The sequence below is a fragment of the Watersipora subatra genome, chromosome 10 (genome assembly GCF_963576615.1).
Source record: "Watersipora subatra chromosome 10, tzWatSuba1.1, whole genome shotgun sequence".
Taxonomy (NCBI): Eukaryota; Metazoa; Bryozoa; class Gymnolaemata; order Cheilostomatida; family Watersiporidae; genus Watersipora; species Watersipora subatra.
The window spans coordinates 32,020,903-32,040,458 of record NC_088717.1 but is presented as its reverse complement, the minus strand read 5'-3'; the positions used below and the strand labels follow the sequence as shown (position 1 = coordinate 32,040,458).

At 37.4% G+C, this 19,556-nt stretch overlaps 1 protein-coding gene across 1 annotated transcript in view; it reads left to right on the top strand.

The window, feature by feature from the left end:
* The window catches only part of LOC137405797 (uncharacterized), a 41,112-nt gene extending 22,656 nt beyond the window's left edge, over positions 1-18,456 (top strand). Inside the window, exons 5-9 of the mRNA XM_068092205.1 lie at positions 3,971-4,210; positions 11,893-12,021; positions 14,042-14,210; positions 16,368-16,510; positions 17,949-18,456. Coding sequence (XP_067948306.1) covers positions 3,971-4,210; positions 11,893-12,021; positions 14,042-14,210; positions 16,368-16,510; positions 17,949-18,038 — 771 coding nt within the window. The 3' untranslated portion in view covers positions 18,039-18,456. The remainder of the gene's footprint in view (positions 1-3,970; positions 4,211-11,892; positions 12,022-14,041; positions 14,211-16,367; positions 16,511-17,948) is intronic.
* Positions 18,457-19,556: the final 1,100 nt, after the last annotated feature.

Genomic DNA, 19,556 nt, shown 5'->3' with positions numbered 1-19,556 from the left:
GGATCATGTTGAGAGAATATTTTTAGGACAGAAAGTCTAAGCTGAAAATGTCCAGACATGGCAATTTAGTAAATATGGCTACTAGCAATACAAGCTACCAATAGTAACAATATGTAAATAGTAACAATATGTTTTTATGAATCATAAAACTAAAAAATGAAAGTGCAAAATAAAAGCATACAATATCAGCAGAATTTATGCTACCATGACAGAACTTGAGCCATAACATGACCATTACAGTTATTGCTTGAGATATCATCAGCGCGCGGAAGATCTCACGGGAGCCATGCTCCATGACAGAACTTGAGCCATCACATGACCATTACAGTTATTGCTTGAGCATTCACTATGAAGTGCAAGAAACCGGCTTATAATTGCTGCTATACGGTTGCTAATAGCACTGTAGGCGAGGCTTAATGCTTCAACACGGTTTAACTTGAAGGTTTACTTGCAACAAATTTCGTATTACAGTTATTTGGTATCAAAAAGTTCACCATATACCAATAGTGAGCAATATATATGGTACGGCCAATTAAAGCTCAATATAAACATTCTCGTAGCACTAGTTTATGACAAACACTTCGGGTTCTACCGAAAAGCCTGTCTCAAATATAGATGCTCGCTACGTTACATTTTTTTTCGGCTTGGTCTAATCATCTAGCCGTAATCTGATCACGTGACCCATACTTCCTGCCAAATAGCGCGAACAATTTCTGCAGCATTTTTCGACTAACACAGGTGACGAACAGGCTCGTCATGTTTATCAGGGGATGGTAGCACTCCGAGTTGAGGTTAAAAAATTAAACGGATTTTCACAGTAGGTTTTGAGATGTCAGTGCTCAAAGTGACGGCATTACAATATAGATAAAACAGACGTGTAAGAACAATAAACATGGTTTTATTGAATGCGTGAAGTATATTTGTGAAAATATTTCGTTGAATGAGGTTGCATGAAAGTGCAAACGAAAGCCATTCTGTTCAGCTACGTCCTATTTGAGCCATTTTGGAAAGGGATTCCAATCTACGACGTTCTCATGATGGCTGCGATTAACTGTTCGTTTTTGAGCTTTTAAGAGCTTGTAATCACATTACCGCATATTCTATACCTACAACACAGCAGAGTAAGACATGGTGAATCTTATGATACCAAATAACAGTAATGTGAACTTTATTGCAAGTCAACCTTAAAGGTGAACTTGCACAAACATTTAGCAGAATTTATCAGAAAGTTTCAGTATTTTTCTATCATTTGAAATTGTTTTTGTTACCACAACTGATTTGAACAACACGCTGGAGTCCAGAGATTCATTATGAGTAGTAGATATTACCTCCCCCAAAAATATGCTGTTTATGTTGGCAGTTACCTCATTGACTTGTGGTTTAGAGTGGGTAGGGTTAGTTGAAGCAGACCTGCACATTTTACTGAAGTGTCCAACACTCACACGTATTACATTTGGCGTTTTTTGGCGGGGCAGGTGGCTTTGTTATGAATAAGACACCCACATTTCGAACACGGTTTATCACGAGTATCTGTTTCGGTAGCAGCAGTAGGGCTTCGGTTTCCACCAAATTTGGAACGTCGACGGCGGGAAGGTTGGTGTATGGCATCGACCGAATTTTATACATCCGCAGTTGGAGTAGGATGAGAACTGGCAAGTTCTTTAATGTGGATTTCAACCTGCTCAGATTTACGAGCCAAGTTGATGACAACTTCTTCAGTCAACTTATCTACATCCATTTTCTGCATCTCCCAGCTGCAGACCACATCCGTTATGCCTACTACCATTCGGTCACGTATCCGCTCGGATCGACTAGCAAAATCACAACGATCAGCAATGTCATTCAATGCTCGGACATACTGTTCCACAGTTTCCCCTGCTTGTTGATCCCTACGAAAGAATTTTGATCGTTCATAAATAATATATCTGCGTGGAGAAAAATAGTTTGTAAATGCTGTAGTAGCAGTGTTATAAACTTTGCTCTGCATCAGTCAGGCTCAAGCTTGCAAAGATACTCCCACTCTTACTACCCATGCAGTACAAGAAGCTGCTAATCTGCAGTTCTTGATTCTCTTCTTCTGAGAGTTTAGTAATAGCTTGATGTCTAGTCCATCTCGAAAACCATTCTGACCATTTTTCCGGTTCAAAGTTAAATTCTTGCGGTGGGCTAAATTTTGTGCCGCCTGCCATAACGCTAGAAAATGCAAAATCTAACTAATGCACAAAAAAGCAAAATCTACACAAATTTGACTCCTGGGACAAAACTGACATAAAAAAATTCCCAAAGCATTGATTTACAAATGTAACAATTTGTACTGGCCACCATGTTAGTTTATACAGGCAGAGACAGTTAGGTTAATGGTGGATTAGAATTCACAACGTTTATTACGGCAAAAGGTCCCAGAGTGCCCTTCCACCGGAATTCACATCTATAGCCGGTTAATACAATAACGCAACAGAAACATCCTGGCAGTCAGATCACCTCAAACATCAAAAACAATCGTAAATGATAGAAAATACCGACACTTTCTCATAAAATCTACTAAATCTCTGTGTAAGTTCATCTTTAATCATTTAAACTTGAGAAGTTTCCATTTATTTTGCATACTTAGAGTTGAGCAACTGCTCAGCTTATCAGTTGTCAGTTACTGCGCACCTCCCTCGCACCTCCCTCGCACCTCTGAGAGTAATTATTCATAGGAATTACTCTCCTATCTACATGTAGTTGTTATCTTTACAAACAGCTACGATGGTTACAAGGTTCTTGGGTATTTCTACTCAGATCCGTTTGATGTGGCGACAGCTAAGTATAGCTCAACCTCTATCCAACAGAAGCTTCTAGCTATTACGCTTCATAATCTCACTGCACGCCTGGCCTGAGGCTAGCTACTCTTATGAGGCCTACCAGATGCATGAAATATAAGTGTACTAAAAGTGCCTGTTTACTCACAGGCTAGATGCAGGTGCATTGCAAATACTAATACTGTATAACGCATGTATGCGCTATTTCAGTATAAAACAATATAGCAGTGTTAACATAACTTGCCGGAGAGATATTAGTATGAGCATCGTAAAGAAACCATCAGCATCCTCCACTCTTATTATTTGATTTTCGCAATTTGATGATTCGCAATTTTGTCTCTTGCATGGGTGACATACGGTCTCTTGCATGGGTGATGTTTTGTCTCTTGCATGGCTGATGTTTTGTCCCTTGCATAGGTGATGTTTTGTCCCTTGCATGGGTGATGTTTTGTCCCTTGCATGGGTGATGCTTTGTCCCTTGCATAGGTGATGTTTTGTCTCTTGCATGGGTGATTTTTTGTCCCTTGCATGGCTAATGTTTTGTTCCTTGCATGGCTGATGTTTTGTCTCTTGCATGGCTAATGTTTTGTCCCTTGCATGGCTGATGTTTTGTCTCTTGCATGGCTAATGTTTTGTCCCTTGCATGGCTGATGTTTTGTCGCTTGTATGGGTGATGTTTTGTCAAACAAGGGTTTTTCGGCTATTGGTGGACTTAAAACGCACACACTAATATTTGTAACAGCTTTAGAGGATTTTTTATACCCTTTAAACATAGCGTGGTTATCTTGAGTTTTAACATTGAATTATGATGAAGATTATGACATAATATGGTCAGTAAAATTCTGTATGTTTTCAGTCATATATGGTCATGTCCATAAATAATAATTTGACATTTAGAGGTATTTGATGCCACTACGCATGCATATTTGCTCCCATTATAAGATTCTTTGAATTAATTGATGCAGTATTTTCTTTGCTTTCAGATTATATAACATTTACTGCTTTCAAAATAGTAGTTCCGGAGCTATGAAGTGCAACTTACGTAAATGATGGGACATCACAAATGTCCCATCATTTACGCAAGTGAATGGAAGTTTCTACTTTATACTTTCATTATGTCATAACTGGGTGCCGGGAGTAACATAGCGCAACTCGTCCTGTCTTTCTAGATTCTGCATCCTGTGACAGCCCTTATCATTGTCGATGTACAAAATGACTTCATAGACGGCAGCCTTGCTCTGCGTCACTGCCCAGCGCAGCAAGATGGCGCTGAGGTTGTACCAGTCATTAACCGTTTACTCGAGGAAAGGGAGTTTGATTTAGTTGTGTATTCCATGGATTGGCATCCGGACACACATATCTCATTCATCGATAATGTTCACATGTATCCACTTGACAAAGGCTGTACGGTGAGTCCCCCGATGCTACACCTAGTCTTGCTCCCGTATTGCTAACTTGCTAACTAGATATGCAGTAATTCTGGCGATGAGATGGAAATTACAGCGATATTTCCTAAGATTTTGTTTCGGCAAGCAGTTTTGGAGATGCTATAACATTTTCTCTTTTTTGCTGCAAAAAGTCTATTACAAAATTTGAGACAGCTACTAAACGTGACTATTTGTGATGCAAAGTAACTGTTCTGAGCTGATTCTACGAGCACCATCGTTTCATCCTGAGCTGATTCTACGAGCACCATCGTTTCATCCTGAGCTGATTCTACGAGCACCATCGTTTCATCCTGAGCTGATTCTACGAGCACCATCGTTTCATCCTGAGCTGATTCTACGAGCACCATCGTTTCATCCTGAGCTGATTCTACGAGCACCATCGTTTCATCCTGAGCTGATTCTACGAGCACCATCGTTTCATCCTGAGCTGATTCTACGAGCACCATCGTTTCATCCTGAGCTGATTCTACGAGCACCATCGTTTCATCGTTTCATCCTGAGCTGATTCTACCAGCACCATCGGTTCATCCTGAGCTGATTCTACGAGCACCATCGTTTCATCGTTTCATCCTGATCGGTTATCGAGTGTCTAGCATATGTTCACCAAGTTATGTAATCTCTCAATTTTTCACTCCTCAAAACTGGTTACTTACAGTAAATTCAATGTTGTCTTTCATGACCAGCTAAAAGCTGGTTCACACTATATCGCCACTAGCAACACGGATACGTTGGGAAAGTTTGCTGCTGTCAAACTTTTCCAACATTTCGCCGAGCATCGACAACAACTTGTACAATGCGAACCATTCTGACGATAGTAATTTCCAGTGGTGGATAGCACAATTTATATATTTTCATTTATGATAGTTGCTGCGGGACTAGCGTTTGATTCAAGCACGCGAAGACAAAAAGATTCTTCGCGAAATATTCTTTGAAAAATGAGAACACTACATCACGGAGCATTTGCTGGTGCAAACATGGATGGGTTTGTGATAGTATGAACATTGTTATCATCAACGACCACTAAAGTATTGTGGCATCAAAGCTGAGATACGGCGGTATAGTGTGAACTAGTGCTGGGACGATATTACGATATTTCGGTATATCGTCGATATCACTTTCTGATACCGACCGTACCGAGTGCTTTCTGCCCATATCGAAATATCAGATATCGACAATAATACATATCTGATCGGTTTTTTGACGTCATCGCCTTGTTTACAAATGCACTCGTCCACGAAAAAGTCGCCATTTTTGTAGAAAACTATCATCATTCTCTTGATTAATAGTATGTTAGTTAGTAATATTTAATTTTGCTGATGACAAAAAGCCTCTATTTTCAGGCATTTCATCAAATAAATGGAACCTGTGAAAGTATCCTGAATGCAAGATGGTAGTGAACAATTCATGTTTAGTTTGAGATTGTTGGTGTAAAAATTAAAAGAAAATTTACATGAGATAATGACTTCAAATAAGTAATGCGGGATAACTTTTACAAAAATAAATTGATTGATACTATATACAAGAGTTCAGGTTTGAAGAATAGATCTTTTATGAGTATTGATTGTGGCAGGATTAATTGTTATTAATAATTTGATGATTATAATATGGTCTGTACCATCTGACTGTGTAAGTATCGTTGATGTTTACATGATTAATACGGTAGTATTTTTTGATGTTGTTTTGATACTACAATAAAAAATTTGCAAACAAAAGCATTGCTTGCAATAATTAATTGCAGAAGCTTCGTGTTTTTAACGATAAAAGTTCTCCATAAAGATGGCGGGCAACGATAGAATGACGTCACGAAAAACGAAGGATATTCTACTCTAATTGATATCCGATTCTTCAGAGAATTATACCGGTACATAGATTCATTATGGAGTTGTTCCTCCATGGCAGCGGTCTCTAACAGGTAAGACAACCCCGAATAACATAACCGATCTTTCGATATATCGGTTGACTACGCCATCATATCGTACTGAAACGAATTTTTGATATCGTCCCAGCACTAGTGTGAACCAGCCTTAGTGCAATCTGTGCCTGATTAGCATGACTCTTGTGGGAGGACAACTACGAATTATATGTGAAGCAGGTTTTTACATCATCCAAGCTTTAAAGATGTGATTGCGTCGAAAAAGTCGATTTAATGAAATTAAGACCAATAAAAGGCTAAAAAATCAGCTACAATTTGATGCCATTTTTGTCTTTGTAGATTAACCCTGTCCAGAGATATATGCGTTTGAATTAGTGCTGCACGATATCTTTGCATGTACATTCGATTATTTGGTCTCAAAATATATCGAACATTGGAGTTGTCTTCTTTAGATATATAGTGTTAGGCTTTAACTCATTCGCACCCGACTAATTTCTAGGCGGTTAGCCCCAGATATCGCTAATTTTTTCAGGAAGTTGCCTTAATTCAAATTTCTACTACAGGAGACAGACTTGAGATAATTTACTCATTCAAATTTCACAAGAACCAGCCAATTCTCTTCTTTCAAATTATATTATATTAATATAGACAACTCATATCTCTTTTATGTAAATTCGTGTCTCAAAGAAGGTAGTTTCAGGAAATCTCCAATTTTGAAAAAATTGTCATTTGCTGAAACAAAGTTAGATTTGCACCAAAAAGTTGCAAAATATGCAAAGTTTGACTGAAATTACTTATTTATTACACACAATACATAGTTATGAGTATTATTGATACATATGCAGTTAGTCATGAACATGAAAATCATGAAACTCTAACTTTTCCTCATGAGTATCATCCTTCAAACAAAAGCATAGCAAATCTATATGCCATATGTTATGTTATGTTATACATATGTTATGTTATATATTTATAACTCAAATAAAACGTCATGAAAATGTTTCAAATAATAAAAATATGTTCAACAACTCTGTTTTGACTTTTCGGAATTCATAGACAGCTCTAAGAATCAATATGATCCTATCGAAACTGAAGGATAACGTTAGTCTGACTGCGGCTGGCAGCCTGAAGATTGCATTTTTATTTGAGCATAACAATTCAATTTGGCAAAATTAAAAGTTGATAAAAACTTTGAAACATTAAAAATAATGTTTTAATTAAATTTATGCAGTCTTTCAATGTCTTACCACGTTTGAATCTGCATATTTCTGGAGTTGAAAAAAAATTATCGCGAACGATAGAATTTCAAGTCGGCATGATGATTTCCGGTTTTGGTAGATATTGAGATGGGTTTACTAATTTGGTTATAACTTTTGCCAGAGACGTCATCGAGGCATAATTTACAGTTTCTCTGATTGGCCAGAAATTTTTCTTTCTTACTAATCAGACACTATTTTTGATAATTCGAAAGTAACGATGCAAGGAGTCAGTAGATTTCAGACGCGAGTTAACTCCCGTTGGATGCTTAGCAACATTATAAATAGGCGAGTTAACTCGCGCCTGGGTGCGAATGAGTTAACATAAACGATATAAGAGGATATTGGTTAATGTCGGGTGAAAAACATGAGTTTTCACCTCGTTACAATAAAGAGAATAGACAACTCCATTTTCGCAAAATAAAATCAGCTGATATTTCAATAAAATGTCGGCTTCGATATTCATATTGACTTGAAAACTGACCAAATATAAAATCATCCACTGAAATATATCGTCATATCGAATTATATCGTGTTATCGTGCAGCACTAGTTTGAATGAGGCCATCTTTTAAAAAGCTCAGATTCCAGCAGGTGCTTCATTCCTGACGTAACTAGTGATACATCTGAAAAGAGTCCACGAGCTATCAATATAAGATCGCTTCATTAGCAAATCATCAGCACAAAGTTTTTATATAGGTCGTAATAGACGTTATCACTCGTAAAACGCTTTGTCTGTGATCTCAAGTTTAGGGATTTTACTCTATTATTAAATCGCATTGACATCGATATTTACTAAATTAATTAACATTGTTACTTAAATGAATTACTCGATCGACACGTTTTATTGACGAGCAACAGAATTGTACAAATTACTATAAAGTTACTGCGAAGGTGACTCCCGAGTTTTGTGAGCATCAGGTGGTTAAAGTGCTATAGAGGAAGATAGGAGAATGGAGGTAAATTTATCTTTTACTTTGGGTCTCCAATAGATATACTGTTGAGTTTACATTCAGGTTATATTTCCCTGTTTGAAGTTATAATGTAATTACCTGTGCGTGCGTGCAAGATACGTATGCATGGTGAGTTCTTGACGGCTTCTTTTTAATCCATAGCATCTAGCAATACAATAACTTAGATTGATGAATATACTAAAGGTAATAATTTTAGTACTCATTAATACATGTACTAATTAATAAAATTATAACTTTTTGCTATCACCGATCATCGTTTTATAATTTTTTATTGTTTCACTTAGCTATATTTGCTTCAAATTTTCTTTCGCAGTTTTAGTTAGTAAATTAGATTTATGATTTGACTTTAGATGTTCACTTCTCACTTGTAGAAAGGGAAGAAAATCGATTGATCAATGCCCATCTTTAACTTCCAGAGCCAAAGCTTCGAGTCATTGGCATGAAATATCTATGAATGACATATATTTATTGCATTGGTTTTATTGATTACAGGATGTTTATGCGGTCCCACCACCCGAAGCAGCTTTGTCAATGTGGAAACTGCCATAAATGGGAAAGAGAGACTTGAATGTGTGCTGCATAAACCATGATGTTTTGTTTGAGTTTGCTGCAGTAGATGAATTTGTTTTATTGTATGAGCTGAAACTATGTGAGTGGCCATGACTTGGATGGATATTTTTAATAAAAGCTTTATGCTGAGATGAAAATTTTTTGCTTTTAAAAATTGTATAATAAAATAACGTTGTTGAAGATAATGCAAAACATGATTTGCAGATCATCGAATACATCATAGCCCCGTTGACACCTGTGCTGAAATCTTATCTGATAGATGGATTTATGAAGTGCAATAGACAGGCACTTTGGCATAGTCCGACCATTTGTTTAGTACTTGAATCAACTAATCAAATGTGACCAGTGAAATTTTTTTACACATTAAAACCAATAATGACTCAATAACGTTGACAGTTGACTATACAATGTACTTGACTTTTAGGGATGTAGTTGGTTTTGCCACATATTCTTTTCAAAGACACGGCTTGCTTATTTTACTTAGTAAGAAACTAGTTTTCGGTGTGGGGGATGATATACAGCCCTCCCCCCTCTCCCTCCAGGATAGACGACGGGCATCATGTGGTCTGAACTTTTGGGGGGCTGTATATCATTAGTGTGAGTAGCGGCGGAACTGTGCCAATACAAAGACCTTATTCTACATAGTTTGCTCAAACATAATTAACGTAGACAAGTAGAATTGGTAGTCGGTACTAAGATTTTTACACAGCATTTAAAAGAAACTAATATGACAAGTTTTTAATTTTCTTTGTTTGAGGCATTTGAGACTTTGGTAATAATGTATCTGTAGCTGGATTTAAAATTTTATTTTAGCCAACACGAGCAAATGCAAGATAAAATATATGCCGGTAGAGCCGCGTAGGACTTGACTCTTATCGCAATAGCCGATGTGAATACGAAAGATGGAGACAGGTTGTATCACGCGTTATATCATTTTGGGCAAGTCTGGACATGTTTTTTTGGCCTGAGCGTTTCTACCGCGATCAAATTTTTTCGATTTTATTCTTCAAATATCTTGACAGTGAGATTGCCTAACACAATAAACAACATATCAACTAATAGACAAAGAAAAATACTTTCTTTTAAAATCAACTCAAATTTCACGCAACCACATCTTTAACTGATTTGCTTTGCAGATAAAACTTGCCAACAGTATGAGGTTTCTCTTTGATAGGTAGAGTGTGATATTGACAAGTTTTTCTTTGATAGGTAGAGTGTGATCCTGACAGGTTTCTCTTTGATAGGTAGAGTGTGATCCTGACAGGTTTCTCCTTGATAGGTAGTGTGATCCTGACAGGTTTCTCCTTGATAGGTAGAGTGTGATCCTGACAAGTTTCTCTTTGAAAGGTAGAGTGTGATCCTGACAGGTTTCTCTTTGATAGGTAGAGTGTGATCCTGACAGGTTTCTCTTTGATAGGTAGAGTGTGATCTTGACATGTTTTTCTTTGATAGGTAGAGTGTGATCCTGACAAGTTTTTTTTTGAAAGGTAGAGTGTGATCCTGACAGGTTTCTCTTGGAAAGGTAGTGTGATCCTGACAGGTTTCTCTTTGATAGGTAGAGTGTGATCCTGACAGGTTTCTCTTTGATAGGTAGAGTGTGATCCTGACAGGTTTCTCCTTGATAGGTAGAGTGTGATCCTGACATGTGTCTCTTTGGTAGGTAGAGTGTGATCCTGACAAGTTTCTCTTGGAAAGGTAGTGTGATCCTGACAGGTTTCTCTTTGATAGGTAGAGTGTGATCCTGACAGGTTTCTCTTTGATAGGTAGAGTGTGATCCTGACAGGTTTCTCCTTGATAGGTAGAGTGTGATCCTGACATGTGTCTCTTTGATAGGTAGAGTGTGATCCTGACAAGTTTTTTTTGAAAGGTAGTGTGATCCTGACAGGTTTCTCTTTGATAGGTAGAGTGTGATCCTGACAGGTTTTTCCTTGATAGGTAGAGTGTGATCCTGACAAGTTTCTCTTTGATAGGTAGAGTGTGATCCTGACAAGTTTTTCTTTGATAGGTAGAGTGTGATCCTGACAAGTTTCTCTTTGATAGGTAGAGTGTGATCCTGACAGGTTTCTCTTTGATAGGTAGAGTGTGATCCTGACAGGTTTCTCTTTGATAGGTAGAGTGTGATCCTGACAGGTTTCTCTTTGATAGGTAGAGTGTGATCCTGACAGGTTTCTCCTTGATAGGTAGAGTGTGATCCTGACATGTGTCTCTTTGATAGGTAGAGTGTGATCCTGACAAGTTTCTCTTTGATAGGTAGAGTCTGATACCGATAAGTTTTTCTTTGATAGGTAGAGTGTGATCCTGACAGGTTTCTCTTTGAAAGGTAGAGTGTGATCCTGAAAAGTTACTCTTTGATAGGTAGAGTGTGATCTTGACAAGTTTCTCTTTGATAGGTAGAGTGTGATCCTGACAGGTTTCTCTTTGAAAGGTAGAGTGTGATCCTGACAGGTTTTTCCTTGATAGGCAGAGTGTTATGCTTTCATGTTTTGCCTGTCTGTATCTGGACAAGATGAATTGGTAAGTGAATCGGACAAGGAATGGTAAGCCATAATGGGTCTGCTACTGCGGACAATTAGCGAGTGTTCTCACTGGTATAGTTGTATATGCCGACATTATGAGTACGTCAGCATGAAAAGCTTTGTCTCTAGTTGAGAATGTGAATATGACAGGTTTATGCAAATATTGACAACTACGATTAGTAATGATTTCAAGCAGTGGATTATTACCGTTTCAAGTTGTGTCATGCAATGGTTATGAGGAAATTGCGGCTTATGATGTCACAAGACTCACATCACTAGTAGAGGTATCATTTCCTACCGCTGCACTGAGCACTTGCCCTGCCATATCACTTCACACGGTTTCTAACAAAATGAGCAAGCCACCCAGTTGGGCTCTCTGTTATTCCCACTGCACACCGTGTACGCTGCACGCGTTCGTGTTTTTATGTGTACAGAGATTGTTTGCGTATTTGTAGAAAAGATTTGATGAGTGCTGTACTTATGACGAGGTAACATTTGATCTCTCCCCTCCCCGCACTCAAGTTTTGTGGCCAGCACATTGCATCCAAGACTCAGAAGGTGCTAAGTTGGCCAGTAATCTCAAGGTTGGTATGAACACTTCCCGTACAATCCAACGTCCCATGTCATATGTTGCATGACTGAAACTGCAACTGTCAGAATAACACAATAAATAACACATAGGTTGCATCAATAAAAATTTTAGACCACCGGCAATAAATAGAGTCTGTTACTAGATTTCCAACTATTTCCGGTTTGATTTTTTAAAATTGATTTGGCATAAATAGATGACAACTAATCGCGCTCGTTGTTACTTGTCATACTGAGCTGTCACATGTCACACTCCGCTGTCGCATGTTACACTGAGCTGTCACATGTCATACTGAGCTGTCACATGTCACACTGAGCTGTCACATGTCACACTGAGTTGTCACACGTCATTTCACAGTCAGTAGCAGCGAAATGTGCCTAGACACTCTTATGAATATTATAGAAGCAATCTTACGTTAGCAGAAAAATATATTTAGGTGCAATCAAGAAATGAGGGCTTGTGTTTATGGTATTTAAAAAGATTTATAATTGTAGGCTAATTGTATTTAAAATCTTTCCAAGTTTCAACAAGAAACAATCATATTTTAACAATATGATTAAAAAGTGTTTATCACCCTTTTCGGCATCCCCATATGTATTAACAGCAGCTCTCTAGCAAAACAGTTAATTATTGGCTTTTTCAATTGTTCAATTGAAGGTTGTTCAATTGTTCAATTCAATTGTTTGATGTTAATTAAAAGCGTAAAGTTTTGCTTTATATTAATAAATGTGCCGCAAATCTCAAAAAAATGGTTAGTTAAAAGCTTTGTTACCATAGCAACTTGTTAACATAACAACATAACATGATCTGCATTGGTCAGAGCCAGTACTAAGCCAGATCAGGTCAGAGCCAGGGACTAAAGATCCCTAGGGAGGGCTGAAGGAAGGGAGTCAATGAAAACTAAAAATTTTCTACAATTCTATTTTCACTAATACTTTCACTACTACTTTCACTACTACTTTCACTACTACTTTCACTACTACTTTCACTCCTACTATCACTCCTACTATCACTACTACTATCACTACTACTATCACTAATACTTTCACTAATACTTTCACTGCACATGATATGTTACTTAGAGCACATATATGCCTACCCTACAGCACATATATGCCTACCCTACAGCACATATATGCCTACTCTACAGCACATATATGCTTACCCTACAGCACATGTATGCCTACCCTACAGCACATATATGCCTACCCTACAGCACATATATACCTATCCTACAGCACATATATACCTACCCTACAGCATATATACGTGTAAACTAATGGACTGGTCGCATACTGTAGTAGACAGTGTTGAAATGAACTCAAGCAAAGTGAGAAATAAACTATAAAATGCTGTAGAAGGTATATAAAAAAAGGTATAAGGCTGTGACATTAAACCCATTGCGCTGATCTGTGCTGATCACAGTAATAAATCGAAATAGAATTGACTGAGATGCAAACATGAGCCAATAAGCTGAACTTGTCTCGCACAGAGTACTAAAGAGTGAGCAGCCTTAGTGTCATTTAGCTGTAATATTTCTCATCACATAAGGGTGGACAACTCCATTATAAGACTCTTTACAACGAACAATGTAACCTTTATCTCAGTTAATGTTGCTGTTTCAGAGGCAATTGCTCTGTCTTTAAATATTACTATTCCTGAATAGTGCTGAACTGTTGTGAGATATTAATAAACTCATGAACTCGTATCCTCCGTTGTGGGAGATTGATAAACCCGTGAACCCGTATCCTCTGTTGTGAGAGATTAATAAACTCGTGAACTCGTATCTTAGACCAGACAGAAAGCTATGATTACATAAAACAGACAGCTGTTTGTACGAAAGGATCAAATGTTTATTATTGCCAGTTGGAGACAACTCATACATACTGTGGAAACTCTGTTGATTATTAATTACAGCCATGTTGGATGGCTGATTCGATGTTTTCATCTGCCAAGGACCCTATATTCACTTAGATATCTCCTGCGGCATTACCGAACATTTTATTGGTGTATAGGTTTCTCCCGGTGCTGTGCGGATCTACAAAGGAACCAACCCTGACATAGATAGCTACTCGGCATTCTTTGATAACATGAGACTATCTCAAACTTCTTTGCAAGAAGAGTTGGAAAAGCGACACGTCACCGATGTCTATATCTGTGGGCTGGCTTACGATGTCTGTGTAGGTGAGTCATCGTCAGAGGCTGACTTACTAAAATATTTGTCTTTTATTAACACAGAAAAATTCCTTTTACCTGCGAATATATTTGATGACAATAAAGATAAGGAGTCGCCAGCTCGTTCTTTTGGCGTGATAATAACCCGATATGTTCTTTAAAATTTCTATTTGATGGTTTTCTTGCTCAGTAATCTATGTATTTATTAATCTATTTATCGATTTACATATATATCTCTGTTTGTTAGTCTTTTGTTTTCATCCTGTGTTCAGTTATAGTGATTAAAATTTAGGGATGATAAATCTGCTTTGCGGAGGATTTCGACTCGCTACATTCAAGTTGCAAGTTTACCAACAAGCAATCGATGTCTGTCTGTCCAGTTATAGCGATAAAGTTTTATAAATGAAAAATTCACTTTGCACTGGATTTGAACTCGCAACCTCCAGTTCTGCAGACAGGCATTTATCGAATCCGCTGTTCAACTGGCTATACTATGGAATCAATTGGGCATATACTTATTACACATGCCAATCTTTCACAGCTTCACACTCAACACTGCAACTAGCTTTATGCATAGGGCCATACCAGAAAAAAGTTTATCCATGTAAGTAGAAAAATTCTTAAACTTACATAGACAGCCAGTGCAGTATGAATTACACAGAAATAAACACAGTACACAGAAATAGACAAAGCGCCTTCATTTAAAAGGTAGAATGCTAAATGTTGTATTTGTAAATTAAAGATAAATTTTCTTTGCAAAAACCTTTTCAATACCCGTGCAACGCCGGCCATTCACCTAGTCTTAACTACAATAAGACCTGTGTCTGTCTGTCTGTCTGTTCAAAGCCATACTTAGAGGTTAGGAAAATATGATGTATTGCATAAGAATCGTACTCGGGTATCCAACTATATGGCCAGGCCCGCTACAAACTGCCCAACTCAATCTGAAGAATGATTGTGCAGCTACTGTACTTATTACACATGATGATCTGTCATGAGGCACGGGACTACCTGCGTACTAGTACCTTCGTACTAGTACCTGCGTACTACATGTACCTGCGTACTAGTAGCTCTAAATATAATCACATATTACTAGTAGTTTTTAATCAGCTGGATGAGACTATGATAAGGCTATGAGACTGTTGCTTGAGAGCAAGTACATGTAATCTAAATTATTACTGTAAATTCTGGGGTGAAAGTCGATAATTTGACATCAAATTTTAAGCTCGAAAATTCATTTTCAACTTACACGGCGGTCACATTTTTCATGACATGAATTCTAGTGAAATTCAACTTCAAAAAACCATTGCAACTCAAAATTACATGATATGACATGGAGATTTATTTATAAAATAGTAAAACGCTAGAAATCCTACTCAACACGAGATCAAACTCAAAGTCCCAATCTTCACTGCTGAAAGTGTCATCGCTAGGATTCTCTTCTGGAATAACGTGTTTTTTGAAATTTAATGTTTTTTTCGTAGTATCTGCCCGCAAGCCTACACTAAAATAATACATTTGACGCATCCACTATTATCCGTAGATCCTTTTTTCTTGTACGTAAATCACGATTCCTGACGAAAATCTGTCTCGCAGTACGGCTTTACTATTAAAAATGTATTGTCAAAGGTGGCAGTTTGTTCCATCAGTGAGGCAGGCCAATACGATGGTGAAGTATTGTTTTTCATGCCTTGTGGTTTTCACTAGAACTTTCTTCTTTCATTATTTCAATTGTTCCATGTATTGCCAACGGAACAAAAAACATGGGCGTTTTTGCTGATGACTTTTTTTAAAGCCATTTCCTAAGCTACGAATCGCCTGCTTCTGATGCCGGCTGAACTAGTTGCAATCAAACGATTTCAGTCAGAGAAGAGGTTTGACATTTACAGCAAGTACATATCAAAAAAAATCTTTTACCGCTGTCGCGGATCCTTTACCGCTGTCACACATACTTTACCGCTGTCACACATACTTTACCGCTGTCTTTGCTGATTTCGCTGGATGTAGACTTTACCTTGCATGCATCCTAATGGAAAACTTGTAGACAATGGATTGTAGAGTTATTTTCTCTCTGTGAACAATAACTATGCTATCTAGTACATACTCTCCAGTCTATTCTGTCTGAATGCAGCGACGGTGTCTCCACCATTATACCGTATCTTGTAGCTGCTACTGGTGTAGATGCGGTAGGTCTTGGTTACCGAACAGTAATAGTGAATGACGCCTGTCGGGGGGTGATGGAGGATAAAATAAAAGAAGAAAAAGAGAAACTTCAAGAACAGGGTGCCCTTGTGCTCGAGTCGGATGAGGTGAGCAGGATGTCATATATTTGATATACATGTGACAATTACACACTTTATACAGTCAAACCTCTACATGACACACTGTATACAGTCAAACCTCTACATGACACAACATTGTATACGGTCAAACCTTTACATGACACAACACTGTATTCAGTCAAATTAAATTTTGTTAATTCTAGTGTTTGCATATACAGTCAAACATGGATAACTCGCCCACGGATAGCTCGAACACATGGTTAATTCGAATGGTTTCTTTGGTCCGTTCCCACGTAATGATAAATTGCTATAGATAACTCGAACTCAACACTGTTAACTTGAACTGTTTTGTGCCCAACGGCTACCGAAACGGTTGTTATCGCTTTAGAAAATCACTTTATTCCAAGCCATTGAGGTAAACCTCAACTTTTCGTAATTCATGAGCGTCGTTATTACCACCATCGGCAAAATATTTTTGTCAACGACTTTTCTAAAGGTTTGGTGAAATTTGATTTATACCAAACATCCACTTAGCGATCGCCCTTCGGAAGCAAGGAAAGTGGTATTCGTTAAGAGCAACACTCCGAGGCAATTCAATTAGAAGTTTTACGAGGTTTTACGGTACATTGTATATCACTCTATCACTCACGCTTTTTGAATGGATACTTATTGACCTTATTGAATGTACATGTATTCTGTGTTTAGGTCAAACGATGAATAGTTTTCCGACGTTGATTCCGTGTTGAATCAACGTCGGAATGTTGAATGTTTAAAACGTCTTAAAAATTGTTGTAATTAAACGTATACGTTATCTTAGCTAAAAAAACTATTCATCGTTTGACGTAAACACAGAATACGTGTGTACATTCAATAAGTATACATTCAAAAAGCGTGCGTGATATACAATGTACCGTAAAACCTCGTAAAACTTTTAATTGAACTGCCTCGGAGTGTTGCTCTTAACGAATCCCAGGTAAAGTGAGGTAATCTTTGCATAAACTTCAGTAAAAATCGGCAAAATTGATCGTGAGTAAAACGCTCAAAAGAAAAAGATGTATTTTCTTTTGAGCATTTCAACAACGATCAAGTTTTGCCAATGTCAATCTAAAAAACGTCCTGGCAATAACATCACCTCAAACAACGAACCAATTTCAAGTGATAGAAAAATCTCTATACCTTTTGATAAAAACGTTCTAAACTTTACATTAGAAAGATTTAATTTGAAACAAGCCATTTGTGCTTTTGATTTATATTTTAGTTTGTATATGTATCTACTAATAAATAAGTAAATACATGGACTTGTGACAGTGCTCTGATAACTTGAACGCTCTGATAATTCAAACACTTTCACTCGGTCCCGTGAAGTTCAAGTTATCCATGTTTGACTGTAGTTGTCTTTTACATCTGGTTTTCCACATAGTTTTTGTAGTACATGTCTTAATGCTATATAAACCACAATCCTCAGGCGATGAAGCTGCTGGCTAACAAAGCAAGACCTAACTTTGATCTTGGATGCTTTACTGCCAAGACTATGCCTCCCTTTGCCAGTACCTGATAAAATCGACTACAACTCAATGAATTTCTGAAAAACTCTGCAATTCTATTTGTGTGCATATTTATTAGGATGTTGAGTTTGCCTGGACTGTAATACCCAAATCTCTATTGGCGACACAATCTCCTGAATGATGTTTTGCACGTTATTTGATCTTTGACAACTAGTCAATGTCTGTTATAATAACTCTAGTTTTGTCTTGAATATTTCCTATACACTTCCTATATACATGCTTTTATCTCTACTGATATAAATTTTGTTGTATTGCTTTTGTGACGGAAAATAAATCCTGAAATGAATGAAAGCGGCGAAAGGGTCGTCGGACATCGGCATTAAAAATAAAATTCAAGAAGTAACATTACACCACCTTTGATATTGAATTTAAAAATGTGTTGTTTTATGTTGGTACAGAAATAAAAATGCTCCTTTGTGCATGTTCCATTACTTGATCAGATCCTTCTTGCATCTATGCATTCCTTGATCTGGTTGCTTCATCTCGCAGTCGCAATAGCACATCTTTCTTGAGGGCTTTCTGGCGATGTTTTTCTTGTCGCTTTTCTTTCAAGTCTTGATAACGCTCTCTAGAATGTCAAATAAAAGACATTATAAATGCTAGTTGAGGGCCATTGAAGCGGTATTATTTATCTCAGCACCATCTTCTGAGGTAACCTAATGGTAGCAATAGACGGATATTTTCTTATAAAAATTTAATGTGCAGATCAGATGACTCCTTGTGTGAATAAAATTGGGGTATGGAGTCCCAGTGACGGCAATCTAAAGATGCCAGCTGAAGTGGCTTCAGATACACTGCACATCTGCTTTTTAGGTGAATAAAATAACCCCAACAACCTTGACAAAGATTTGTACTAATTTTCCAAGGACTAGAGTGAGTCATACTGCTGGATAGCTCTGCGTGCAGGCAGCATATACAGGCAGAATATATAGTCAGCATATACAGGCAGCATATACAAGCAGCATATACAAACATCATATTTAGTCAGCATATACAAACAGCATATACGCAGCATATAGGGATCTTTCAGTTGGGTAGACACCAGCATGATCTGAATGGCAAGACTTACTTGAAGCAAGGACAAATTTTATTCACAATTTTCTCCATGTTGCAGCGCCTGCAGAGGTACTTCATACTCCATTTGTCTACATGCTCCTGAGGTACAAACTCCTTGTACTCTACATCCTCGGAGTCTAGCAGTAAAGATAAAAATATGAGTCTCATGCTTAAAACGAGTATTATAAATTACACAGGATATTGTTATATTGTAGCTACAATATTATTAATATTACTGTTATATTGTGGCTACTATATTAATATTATTAATATTACTGTTATATTGTAGCTACAATAATAATATTATTAATATTAGAAATTCCACTGTCATACAGCCCATTACTAAAGTGATATTGGAAAAAAGAAAGGGTACTGATGGTTGAGAAATGCAATATTAGCAGTCAAATGGCACTGCAGTGCAATAGGATAACTGCAATGGTAGCTGTAATGTA